Source organism: Xenopus laevis, chromosome 9_10L (genome assembly GCF_017654675.1).
Source record: "Xenopus laevis strain J_2021 chromosome 9_10L, Xenopus_laevis_v10.1, whole genome shotgun sequence".
NCBI classification, from domain to species: Eukaryota; Metazoa; Chordata; class Amphibia; order Anura; family Pipidae; genus Xenopus; species Xenopus laevis.
The window spans coordinates 110,949,684-110,962,715 of record NC_054387.1 but is presented as its reverse complement, the minus strand read 5'-3'; the positions used below and the strand labels follow the sequence as shown (position 1 = coordinate 110,962,715).

General features: G+C 42.3%; 1 protein-coding gene across 1 annotated transcript; it reads right to left on the bottom strand.

Annotated features, from left to right (window-relative positions):
• Positions 1-4,591: 4,591 nt before the first annotated feature.
• LOC108701590 (small integral membrane protein 10-like protein 2A) lies at positions 4,592-8,692 on the bottom strand. Its single transcript, XM_041575867.1, has 2 exons — positions 8,253-8,692; positions 4,592-6,381 (listed from the first exon to the last, which is right to left on the bottom strand). Exons 1-2 carry the CDS (start codon positions 8,433-8,435, stop codon positions 6,361-6,363), a joined length of 204 nt encoding a protein of 67 aa, XP_041431801.1. The 5' UTR covers positions 8,436-8,692; the 3' UTR covers positions 4,592-6,360.
• Between the last annotated feature and the right edge of the window lie 4,340 nt (positions 8,693-13,032).

The window sequence follows — 13,032 nt, the reverse complement described above, 5'->3', positions numbered from 1 at the left end:
ACTTTCCTTCTGCTTTAAAGACTAGGAAGAATCAATTTAGTAGAAAATGGCAATTTGATTATTTAAGGTCACATTTGGGGGAACTCCAAACAAGAAGATGGAAGCTGCACTATCTTTAATAAGTACCCAAGGTCAGCATTCTTTTTTAAGAAGAAAGCCAACCCCGGCTAGTAAACCAGAGCTGTTAATTATCAAGTTTTCATCCTGCAGTTAGTGATGGTCTCATAACAAAGCAGAATTTATTAGATCATATTGTAGCACTGCAGACCCTATGGGAACATTTTACTGGTAAATATACAGGTTCCAACAACTTGGTGAGAAAAGATGAATACAGGTATGGGATCCGTTATCCAGAAAGAAGTTATCTAGAAAGCTCCAGAAAGTTACAGAAAGGCCACCTCCCATTTACTGCATTATAATCAAATAATCCAAATTTTTTATTTCCTTTTTTTCTGTAAAAATAAGACAGTAGTTGTAGTTAAGCCACACTAAGATATAATTAATCTGTATAGGAAGCAAAACCAGCCTATTGGGTTTAGTTAATATTTACATGTCTTTCTAGTAGACTTAAGGTATCAATCAAATGATGGAAAGATCCATTATCCGGAAACCCCCATATCCAGAGTATTCTGGTTAACAGGTTCCATACCTATATATAGATTTGCTAGCACTACACAGATAAGATGCACTTTCACCGAAGCAAAATATTTTCACAAATCTCAATTAAAAAAATGTGTTTGTCTTAATAAAATGATGGGAAGGGTTTGGCACTGGCCTGTGGATACTAAGGATACAAGCCAGGCCAATACAGATGAGAGCAGTCTATACATGCAGTTTGTTACACCTTACTTAAACTTGCTAGACCCAATATTGCACTCCCTGGGAAACTCCCTATGGCACAGCAGTTTAGTTGTCATAAACTTAAGTTCCAAACTGCCCTAATGCTGGAAGCTGTTGATCCTATAAGCAAGAGTGTCACAAGACAAATTGTCTGCATTAGAGAAACATTGTGGCAGCAATTGCATACAGAGTTACGGGTCCAATTGGAAGGACCCGTGCCCAAACCTAACCCGCTGACCCCTAACCTGCCCCATACCCGCCACCCAACACAGAGCTACTACCTGACTTGGACCCTATAATTTAAACTTACCACCTGACCAGAGACCCATGGAACCGGAAGTGACATCATCTCAGACTGGAAGTGAGGTCACTCCTCTGTACCTTTATTCGGAAAGATAAAAATATTTTCCTTGCAGCACCAGGGAGGTTGGGAGAGACCAGTTCCAATTTGCTGGGTACCCAGGCGAGTTACCCGTGGACTACCCGCATGGTCAGGGAATCAGGGATTCTACCCACAACCCAACCGCTTTGTGGGTATTCTCCTGGTACCCGACCTGGTGCAGGACTCTAACCGAAGTAACCAACGCAAATCGCTGGCTGAGCCAGGCAATGTAGTCTCGGAGCGATGGCATACACAAGGATTTTAAACTTTTGCAACCAATGCAATTTCCAGCTTGAGGATTGTCAAAATACTCGAAATTGCCCCACCACTGGCTTTCATAATAATCACCTGGACCCTACCGGCCAAGTCAGTGGGTTCTGGTGATCATTAATCCCTTGGCAGTGATTGTTTTTGAATGTCCATTGTATCCACTGTCTAGCTAGAAATCAAGCAGCAAAACTCTCCCAACTTCCCTGTATGCTGTTGCCCTTAAAGGTAAATAGTCTCTAAAATGTTGTGCAATTTTTATATGCGTTATTTATAGGAATTTTTGGGGGTGTACCTAGCCCCAGTCCCTTTAAAGGGACCGATGGATGACAAAAAGGAAAGCGTATTGTGTGCAGTGAATATCTCAGGATATGAGATCCTATCCATAGTTTTGTCTGGGGAGTGGGGGGCAGCTTAAAGGAGAAGGAAAGCTACCGAAGCAGTTTATTGACAATAGATTAGCCACAATAGTGCAAGCTATAGAACTATATTTATTCTGCAGAATGCGTTACCATACCTGAGTAAACAGTTCTATAAGCTCACTCTGTTTGTTTAGGATAGCAGCCGCCATATTAGCTTGTGACCACTTCCTGCCTGAGTCTCTCCCTCCTCACTCATAGCGCTGGGCTCAGATTACAGCAGGAAGAGGAAGGGGGGGAGGAGCAAACTGAGCATGCTCAAGCCCAAGCCCTAGCGGTTTATGCTGAAAACAGGAAGTCTGATACAGAAGCCAATGTAAACACAATAGAAGGAAATAAATGCTGTGTTTCATTTGATAGAAGACTTTCCTTCTGCTTTAAAGACTAGGAAGAATCAATTTAGTAGAAAATGGCAATTTGATTATTTAAGGTCACATTTGGGGGAACTCCAAACAAGAAGATGGAAGCTGCACTATCTTTAATAAGTACCCAAGGTCAGCATTCTTTTTTTAAGAAGAAAGCCAACCCCGGCTAGTAAACCAGAGCTGTTAATTATCAAGTTTTCATCCTGCAGTTAGTGATGGTCTCATAACAAAGCAGAATTTATTAGATCATATTGTAGCACTGCAGACCCTATGGGAACATTTTACTGGTAAATATACAGGTTCCAACAACTTGGTGAGAAAAGATGAATACAGGTATGGGATCCGTTATCCAGAAAGAAGTTATCTAGAAAGCTCCAGAAAGTTACAGAAAGGCCACCTCCCATTTACTGCATTATAATCAAATAATCCAAATTTTTTATTTCCTTTTTTTTCTGTAAAAATAAGACAGTAGTTGTAGTTAAGCCACACTAAGATATAATTAATCTGTATAGGAAGCAAAACCAGCCTATTGGGTTTAGTTAATATTTACATGTCTTTCTAGTAGACTTAAGGTATCAATCAAATGATGGAAAGATCCATTATCCGGAAACCCCCATATCCAGAGTATTCTGGTTAACAGGTTCCATACCTATATATAGATTTGCTAGCACTACACAGATAAGATGCACTTTCACCGAAGCAAAATATTTTCACAAATCTCAATTAAAAAAATGTGTTTGTCTTAATAAAATGATGGGAAGGGTTTGGCACTGGCCTGTGGATACTAAGGATACAAGCCAGGCCAATACAGATGAGAGCAGTCTATACATGCAGTTTGTTACACCTTACTTAAACTTGCTAGACCCAATATTGCACTCCCTGGGAAACTCCCTATGGCACAGCAGTTTAGTTGTCATAAACTTAAGTTCCAAACTGCCCTAATGCTGGAAGCTGTTGATCCTATAAGCAAGAGTGTCACAAGACAAATTGTCTGCATTAGAGAAACATTGTGGCAGCAATTGCATACAGAGTTACGGGTCCAATTGGAAGGACCCGTGCCCAAACCTAACCCGCTGACCCCTAACCTGCCCCATACCCGCCACCCAACACAGAGCTACTACCTGACCTGGACCCTATAATTTAAACTTACCACCTGACCAGAGACCCATGGAACCGGAAGTGACATCATCTCAGACTGGAAGTGAGGTCACTCCTCTGTACCTTTATTCGGAAAGATAAAAATATTTTCCTTGCAGCACCAGGGAGGTTGGGAGAGACCAGTTCCAATTTGCTGGGTACCCAGGCGAGTTACCCGTGGACTACCCGCATGGTCAGGGAATCAGGGATTCTACCCACAACCCAACCGCTTTGTGGGTATTCTCCTGGTACCCGACCTGGTGCAGGACTCTAACCGAAGTAACCAACGCAAATCGCTGGCTGAGCCAGGCAATGTAGTCTCGGAGCGATGGCATACACAAGGATTTTAAACTTTTGCAACCAATGCAATTTCCAGCTTGAGGATTGTCAAAATACTCGAAATTGCCCCACCACTGGCTTTCATAATAATCACCTGGACCCTACCGGCCAAGTCAGTGGGTTCTGGTGATCATTAATCCCTTGGCAGTGATTGTTTTTGAATGTCCATTGTATCCACTGTCTAGCTAGAAATCAAGCAGCAAAACTCTCCCAACTTCCCTGTATGCTGTTGCCCTTAAAGGTAAATAGTCTCTAAAATGTTGTGCAATTTTTATATGCGTTATTTATAGGAATTTTTGGGGGTGTACCTAGCCCCAGTCCCTTTAAAGGGACCGATGGATGACAAAAAGGAAAGCGTATTGTGTGCAGTGAACACTCTCTTAATATTAAAAGCAGCCCCTAGTGAATATTGTCCCTAACTCCATTCCTCATCTGTTATCCTTGATTTATATCCAGGTTACTTACAGACAGCGTTTTCCTTTTTTTTTTCTCCCCTCTATGATGCTTCTTTCTGTTGCTTAAATAGGGTGCAATAAAAGGAGCACCCAATCAGCATGTAACATTTACTGGTTACAAGCAAAAATGCATTGGTTGCTATGGGTTACTGCACCTGAGCAAATGCGGTGCCTTTTATTAGATATGGAGTATAATAGCCAATGGGTAACTGTTGGGTCACCGACTATCGCTGACCCAAGCCATGGCCATTAAAGGACCAGTAAACAAAGCCTCATTGCATGCTTCTATCTTGCTGGCCTACTCATATTATTGCAAATGTACAGTCTGTGGTCATAATAGTCTCGGCTGATGTCCGATTGTGTACACAGTTTCACAGGACACATATGTTCACATTTTAGGGAATCCATGATAAAAGCAAACTGGCATGAACAAGAGTGATAAATGGCAGTTTGGGCTGGATACAAAAGGTATAGATTGTGGGGAAAAAAAAAAAAATTAGATACGTAATTTATTATCAATAAAACATTTTTTAGACAGATAAAAACTGTTCTTTGGACTAAAAGGCTATTAAGTCCCTCACTATCCCCTTAAACAAATAATTAATATTTGGCTTATCAAAAAACAATTTGTGTCTTTTAAAAAAGTACCTCCTTATTAGGTTTCATAGCCAAATTGATAAACCGAGATGAACTGTTGCTACATACTTCAGGTTCTGCCATATCGCAAACAAAAGCAATTTTCTCAACAACTGCTGGGACTGTTCTATTGCATAACACAGCTCAGAGACTTGTACTATTAATAAATTAATCACCTTGGGGTTAGCTCTTAGATGAATACCATTAGAGACGATTTTCCTGTATTCAACTGTAGGCAGTGAAGTCATGGGAACAAGACAGTCTGAGGAAGGCTATTAACTGGATTAACTGCCTAAGGTGCCCACCTAGGCCAATCAAACCTGCCATCCCTTCAGACCAACTGAGTAGCATATTAGCCTGTGTATAGTGGCCTCCAGACACCATGCCAACCAATATTAAAGAGGTTGTTCACCTTTGAGTTAGCTGTTAGTATGATTTAGAGAGTGATATTCCGAGACAATTTGAAACTGGTTTTCATTTTTATTATTTGTGTTTTCTGAGTTATTTAGCTTTTTATTCAGCAGCTCTCCAGCTTGCAATTTCCGAAATCAGGTTGCTAGGGTCTAAATTGCCCTAGCAACCATGAACTGATTTGAATAAGAGACTAGAATACTAATAGAGGACAACCTGGATAGAAAGATCAGTAATCAAGAGTAGCAATAGCAATACATTTGTAGCCTTACAGGGCATTTGTTTTTTTAGATGGGGTCAGTGACCTCCATTGGAAAGAAGGCAAATAAAAAATGAAGACCAGCTGAAAGGTTGCTTGGAATTAACCATTCTTTAAAATACTAAAAGTTAACTTAGGTGAACCACCACATTAAGTTATAAAATTCCATTGGCAAAAGAACGGCATAGGCCTGTATTTAGATTTAATCGTTGGCCTGTGGGCCAAAGCATTGGTAGACGGTCAGAGCAGCCGGACTTGGCCCATTATGTGGGCTTGCAGCTTTAAAATAGATATTCACACAAAGTGGGAAATTCTCCAGACGAGCTTGCTCCACAAATCCTGTGACAGCCATACTTGAGCTTAAGGAATGGGGCAACTCTGTAAACCAAGAATGGGTAAAGCAGCTACAATAAGTGTGCCCCCAGCTTCCTCTGGCCCTGACCCCTAGTAGGGGTCTCTCAAGCCAGTCAACTTTTGCTTTATGAGATAAATCCAAAGAAAAGTCTTCTAACATATGTTTTCTTGGCCTTTTGAAGCTGTAAAAACACTTGTGTGGAGCTGGAGATGTCCTGACAAAACGACAATTATAAATGCCAGGCAAAGGGGGAACCTTGCCCGAAGGGTACTTCCTGAGTAACAGAGGTAAACTGGTACACTGAGCAGCGGGCACAATATCAGTGTCAGTAGTATGATCGGCTTCCTGAACGGAATTTCCCACACATTCCTCAGCTGTATTGTCTTCAAACGAGCTAAGATGGTTTGAATCCTCGAACTTCTGGCACTGGATAGAAAGCGCACCATCCATCATGGGAAATAGCCAGTTTATATCGGGTTTTCACAGTACTGAATTTCAGTGAATTTCAATATGAACCTGAAAAAGAGTTTAGAGAAGGGTGACTGACAAAGAATTGTTTGTTTATTACAATATTAAAGGGAAACTACAATCTGAAACAAAAAAATTCTGGGTGTTGCTGGCAGAGATTCGCTATACGTACACAGAGCTGTCAACGCTGCCCTATTTTTGGGGAGCCTCCCTCATTTATGTAAAGCAGGTAACTGGGAGTGGTTGGGTCACAAAAGGCCATGTTCCCAGAAATGCCCCTCAGATATATCCCATACAAACACCCAATTTGTGCTCCATCTGCCCCTCAGATATATCCCATACACACACAGTATTTGTGCTCCATCTGCCCCTCAGATATATCCCATACACACACAGTATTTGTGCTCCATCTGCCCCTCAGATATTTCCCATACACACACAGTATTTGTGCTCCATCTGGCCCCTTAGATATATCCCATACAAACACCCAATTTGTGCTCCATCTGCCCCTCAGATATATCCCATACACACACCCCATTTGTGCTCCATCTGCCCCTCAGATATATCCCATACACACACAGTATTTGTGCTCCATCTGCCCCTCAGATATATCCCATACACACACACAGTATTTGTGCTCCATCTGGCCCCTTAGATATATCCCACACACACCATGTGCATTACCTGCCCCATCAACTATATCCTATATATACATCTCATTTGTGCATTACCTGCCCCCTCAGATATATCCCAATTATACACCCTATTTGAGAGTTACCTGGCCCCTCAAATGTATCTCACACACACCATTTGAGCATTACTTGCCCCCTCAGATACAGTAGAACCCCCATTTTACATTTTTTAGGGGACCAGGAAAATATGATGTAAAATCCAGGAAAATGTAAAATCAGCAAAATGCAATAAAGTAACTTTTGTGTCCGTTTTACTTTGAGATACAATATTTACAAGGGTTAAACATTGCAGTGTTAATGTTACACTATGGGGGACATGTTCAGGACTCTCTGTCAGTCACATACACAACCTAAAGCAATAAGTGATTGGTGCAGGACTGTATAAGGGGCAGATTCATTGGAATTGAACATTTACAGGCAGAACCATGGCAAAATATACATCTGATTAGTATTATAAACCTCCTTATTTCACAAATAACGTTCGTAGAGTAAAAAAAGCAGTTTTTGGGTACATCAGGGCAACATTTTGATGTAAAATCCGGGAAAACATGACTTAAAATCAGGGAAATGCATTATAAATTGGTGGGACCTCAAATAAAAAAAAATGTAAAAAGCAGGAAAACTTAAAATCAGAGGACTTAAAATCGAGGTTTCACTGTATATCCCATACGTACATCTAGGGTTGCCACCTGGCCGGTAAAAATGATGGTTGATCCCAATGTTTTTAATAGGGAAAAAAGATAAATATATAGGAAGGAGGGTATTTTTTTCCAGAAAAGGTGGCAACCCTATGATACATCTCATTTGTACATTACCTGCCCCTTGGATACACACCATTGAGACAGAGCCTATACTATACACAAGGCCATAGAGACAGAGCCTATACTATACACAAGGCCACAGAGACAGAGCCTATACTATACACAAGGCCACAGAGACAGAGCCTATACTATACACAAGGCCACAGAGACAGAGCCTATACTATACACAAGGCCACAGAGACAGAGCCTATACTATACACAAGGCCACAGAGACAGAGCCTATACTATACACAAGGCCACAGAGACAGAGCCTATACTATACACAAGGCCATAGAGACAGAGCCTATACTATACACAAGGCCACAGAGACAGAGCCTATACTATACACAAGGCCATAGAGACAGAGCCTATACTATACACAAGGCCATAGAGACAGATTAGCAGCCCCTTCAGGCAGATCCATTACCTGTAGCCTGACGTTGAGCATCATGGAGGCGATCACATAGAGATAGGGGAACTTGATCCTCATTTTCCAGGCCATGTTAAAGAAGATGAGCAGGGTGCGTGTGAGCCCTATGGAGAAAAGGCTGTAATGGCGAGCGGCGGCGGACTGGGAGAGCCAGAGTAGCAGCTTGGCCAGAGGCGCCATATACACCCACCACTCCGACACTGCGGCGCCGTTACCGGTCACGGGTGATCATGGGTGCGGGAGTACAACAGCTGTTCTTACTAACCCGGAAGCGCTCGTCTCCCTTCAGGCCCGGGCAGCTCTCTGAGTTCCGCTCTCTCCAGATGAGCTGCGTGACACGTCTTTGAGCTTAGGCCGAACACATAGATTGACTGCAGCAGGCCCTGAGGATTTCCCCACGCTGATGTTTTCAGAGACGAGGCTCCCTGGGGATGCTGGGAATTATAGTTTTCAACGAAAATATGCGCCTGTCGCTTTAAAGCTATGAACTCACAGCCAATTACACACTTGAATTGGCTCTCATTAATTATTTAATATTAGTATATACGAAATGAATTTATATTAGACAGGGAGGCAGCGTTTTTCTCATTAATATTAGAAAGTGTGGATGCAGGTTTGTGTTTGTAAATATGGCCACACACCCATAGGACTTCATGATGACTCCTATTAAAGGACAACTAAATCTATTAACCATAAGGCCACCTTCCTAAAACCCTGAACAAGGGCCCTGCTTTTTAGGGATGCACTTTTGGATTCGGCGAACCCCCGAATCCTTTGCGAAAGATTCTGTCGAATACCGAACCAAATCCAAATTCTAACTTGCATATGCAAATTAGGGGTGCGAAGGGCAAAACATTGTTTACTTCCTTGTTTTGTTACAAAAAGTCACACAATTTCCCTCCCTGCCCCTAATTTGCATATGCAAATTCAGATTCAATTCAGCCTTGCAGAAGGATTCAGCCGAATCCTGCTGAAAAATGCAGAATCCTGGCCAAATCCCGAACCGAATCTTGGATTCGGTGCATCTCTACTGCTTTTGTCTACCTCTCCTACCTGGCAGAGCTGCTACTAGGGTTGCCACCTGGCCTGTATTTTACTGGCCTGGCCGGTAAAAATGCAGCTTGGCGACAATGTTATTAATAGGCAGGCCCGAATTTGTGGAGAGGCCATCAAGGCCCTGGCCTTGGGTGGCATTATTTTATGGGGCGGCATGCTGCCCAACCACACCCACATTGGTTCAGAAACACTAGGGAGGTGCAAGAGTAAAGATAGTTTTTAAAATATCTTGTACGTCAATCCCCATTGCTCTGGTCTTGAGGATGAAAATATGATTGAATAAAAGGGAGGGGAGGGGCAGCGAATGATAGCGGGCCTAGGGGCGTCTGCTATGAAAATCCGGCCCTGTTAATAGAGAAAACTATAAAAATATAGGATGGCCGTTTTTTTCCAGAAAAGGTGGCAACCCTAGCTACTACAGCAGGTACATGGGAGCAGGGTCCTCCTTAGGAGCATCATTGCAGCACCTGCCTGCTCTGGACTGGCATTCATAATATACCCTGGCATTCCAAGTACACAGAGGCCCAAACAGCCCCCCACCAGCCCTCTAAATAGTGACTTTCTTATAGAAGCCCCTCTGACATTTCTCCGAAGCCACAGACTGCCAGTCTGGGCCTGTCGGCTGCCATAGGTGGGCAGGTATGACGGAGCAAGGCCATTTTAGAGTGCTTTAGTAATGTCCTGCTGTATTTTCTTATATGCAAAATACGGCATCTGATATACATTGAAACGATATTCAAAAGGTTTGCTTTTGCGTTCTTCTGTGGTGGATCTTTTATGTGGTCCGCCGCATACGGCCGAAAATCAGACACAAACAAGTACAAACTGATATGACTAGACCAGAAATATTTAAGCACAAAACTTCATCAATGGAAGAACTCACCAGAGTCGATCGGTGGCCCAGGTGCTCCTGCCCCAGACTCTCAGCTCAAGGGAGAGGACAATCCATATGCAAACAAATAAATGTTGGTGCAAGGCACTCTGGTCAGGCCACAGATAGATCAGACTAATAAATAGTTAAATAAAAAATAGAAATCCTTTATTTATATAAACATCTCTCGCCTTTTTATTTAGCTATTTATTAGTCTGATCTATCTGTGGCCTACCAGAGTGCCTTGCACCAACATTTAAATGTTAACTGGTGCTTTCCCTTTAGGGTTGCCACCTTTTCTGGAAAAAAATACCGGCCTTCCTATATATCTTTTATTATATTTATCTTTTTTCCGTATTAATAACATTGGGATCAACCATCATTTTTACCGGCCAGGCCAGTGAAATACCAGACAGGTAAGAATAAAGAATATCCACTGCAGGGGAATGTGCAAGAGACTTTTGAGTTTACAAAAACTTTAACAAAACATGTGACTTTTACATGTTTTAATAGCACTTCTAAACGTTTGTATGTAATGATAGTGCCATATGGAGCTAATTCTCAGCCTACGTTTATAAGCAGGCCAGGAAGCAACCCTATGTAGCAGGGCCAGACCGACTGGGTGCTCTATGCAACTATTTTTAGGAGCAGCACCCAGCAGGGGGGCAAAGGCCTGGACTAGGGGTAGGCAACAAAAGATATACAATCATTGTGCCCCCCAACAGTTGCGTCCTAGCACATGCCTCTTCTGCCTATCCCTAGATCCAAATCCAGCCCTGCTATGTAGCACTAGACTAAGGGCCCACAGGATTTTTTCTGCTTTTTGTCCCCAGCCCACAGAGCTACAAAACACAGAGCCAATAAAATTCTCCCAATTTGCTGTTATTTTATAGGAACTGTGTATTGAACATGGAATACATGAAAGCATCTGGGTTCCTGGTGCATTTTATATTATTATGTACCCACCGGCAATTCACTGTTTATGTGTTACAAAAAAGCAGATTGTCTTCACCAGTGAAACTGAAAAATGTTCACCTAAATTACAATAAAACAGTTTCCTACAATAAAAACGAGTAACTAAACTAAGCAAATTTCTGGACGGTGTAGTAGATTCACCCACTTTGTTTGGACCCCTTGACATAGAGGTTAAAACACTGGCCTATCCAATGTATGCTTCATAATGAAGTATGTTGAAGTAATACCATTTTTATGTACTGATTTTTACATTTTTGAGTGTGCCCAACTAGAAAAAAATCAAAACCTTTTCTTAGAAGCCCCTCATTGAGTATTACTAAGCTAGCTTTTATTTTTACACAGATCACCCCAATTTGTTGTGTGCCCTGGACTCAACAGTGCCCGTGGCCACTAGCCATTAAAGGGGTTGTTCACCTTTAGAGGACACAGTTTGTGTAAAAAATAAGAACGTATCAGTGTGTTATACTTATTTAGATATAGAAGAATAGTGCTTAAAAAAAGTAGTGTTTCAGGCTGATTTATTGAATATTTCTGCAAAAACCCTTATAATCCCCCCCCCTTCTCTTCCACTTCCTGGTCCCTGAATTCCCAGGCTGTGCAGGGGAGCCGGCAGCTCTCAGCTCACTGTTCTGTAGGACAGGAACCAATCAGCAGCTAGCAGGACCTGATAGGGAACTGAAGCCTGTCTGTGCTTGTATGACTGCAGGACTGTGATTGGCTGTCCCCCTCCTACTGTGCTTCTGGCAGGGACCGTTAGAACACGCCCACCCCTCATTTGAAACACAGACAGGGACCAGAGAATATAGTTACATAATTAAATTGGGTTGAAAAAAGACAAAGTCCATCAAGTTCAACCCTTCCAAATGAAAACCCAGCATCCATACACACACCCCTCCGGCCACCCGGCCGGTATTTTGCCGGCCTAGCCGGTAAAACACCAGCCAAGGCCGGGGCCGGTATTACAAATTTACCGGCAATGTAGCTGCCGGTAAATTTGTAATACACCTAAAAAAAGCCCGTGGCCTGCCCCCAGCCTGCTCCAAACGTACCTGTTTCCTGGGCTTCTTGCCAAATTTGTGCGTATGGCTCCGCCCCCTTGATGTCACGACCCGGCCAGCCAATAGCGTGCCATGGCCCCGCCCCCTTTATCGGCATGGCCCCACCCTTCTAACACCGCCCCCTCCACCTGCCGGTATATATTATTTTAAAAGGTGGCAACCCTACCCTCCATACACTCACATAAATTATACATACCCATATCTAAACTAACTACAGAGTTTAGTATCACAATAGCCTTTGATATTATGTCTGTCCAAGAAATCATCCAAGCCATTCTTAAAGGCATTAACTGAATCAGCATCACAACATCACCCGGCAGTGCATTCCACAACCTCACTGTCCTCACTGTGAAGAACCCCCAACGTTGCTTCAAATGAAAGTTCTTTTCTTCTAGTCTGAAGGGGTGGCCTCTGGTACGGTGATCCACTTTATTGGTAAAAAGGTCCCCTGCTATTATAGGGGGCTCCAATAAAGGGGCTATTTTTAACATTTTTAGCACCATGTAAAGCACACCATATATTACTTATAATTGCCTTTCATTTATCCTATATGTCTCCTTTAAATGAACTTTTAGTATGATGTAGAGAGTAATGTTCAGAGACAATTTGCAATTGGTTTTATTATTTGTAATTTTTGAGTTATCTAGCTTTTTATTCAGCAGCTCTCCAGTTGGCAAGTGCAGGAATCTGGTTGCTAGGGTCCAAATTACCCTAGCACCCATACAAATGGTATTGCTTGAATAAGAAACTGGAATATGAATAGGAGAGGGTATGAATAGAAATATGAGTAATGCAAAGTAGCAATAAATACATTTGT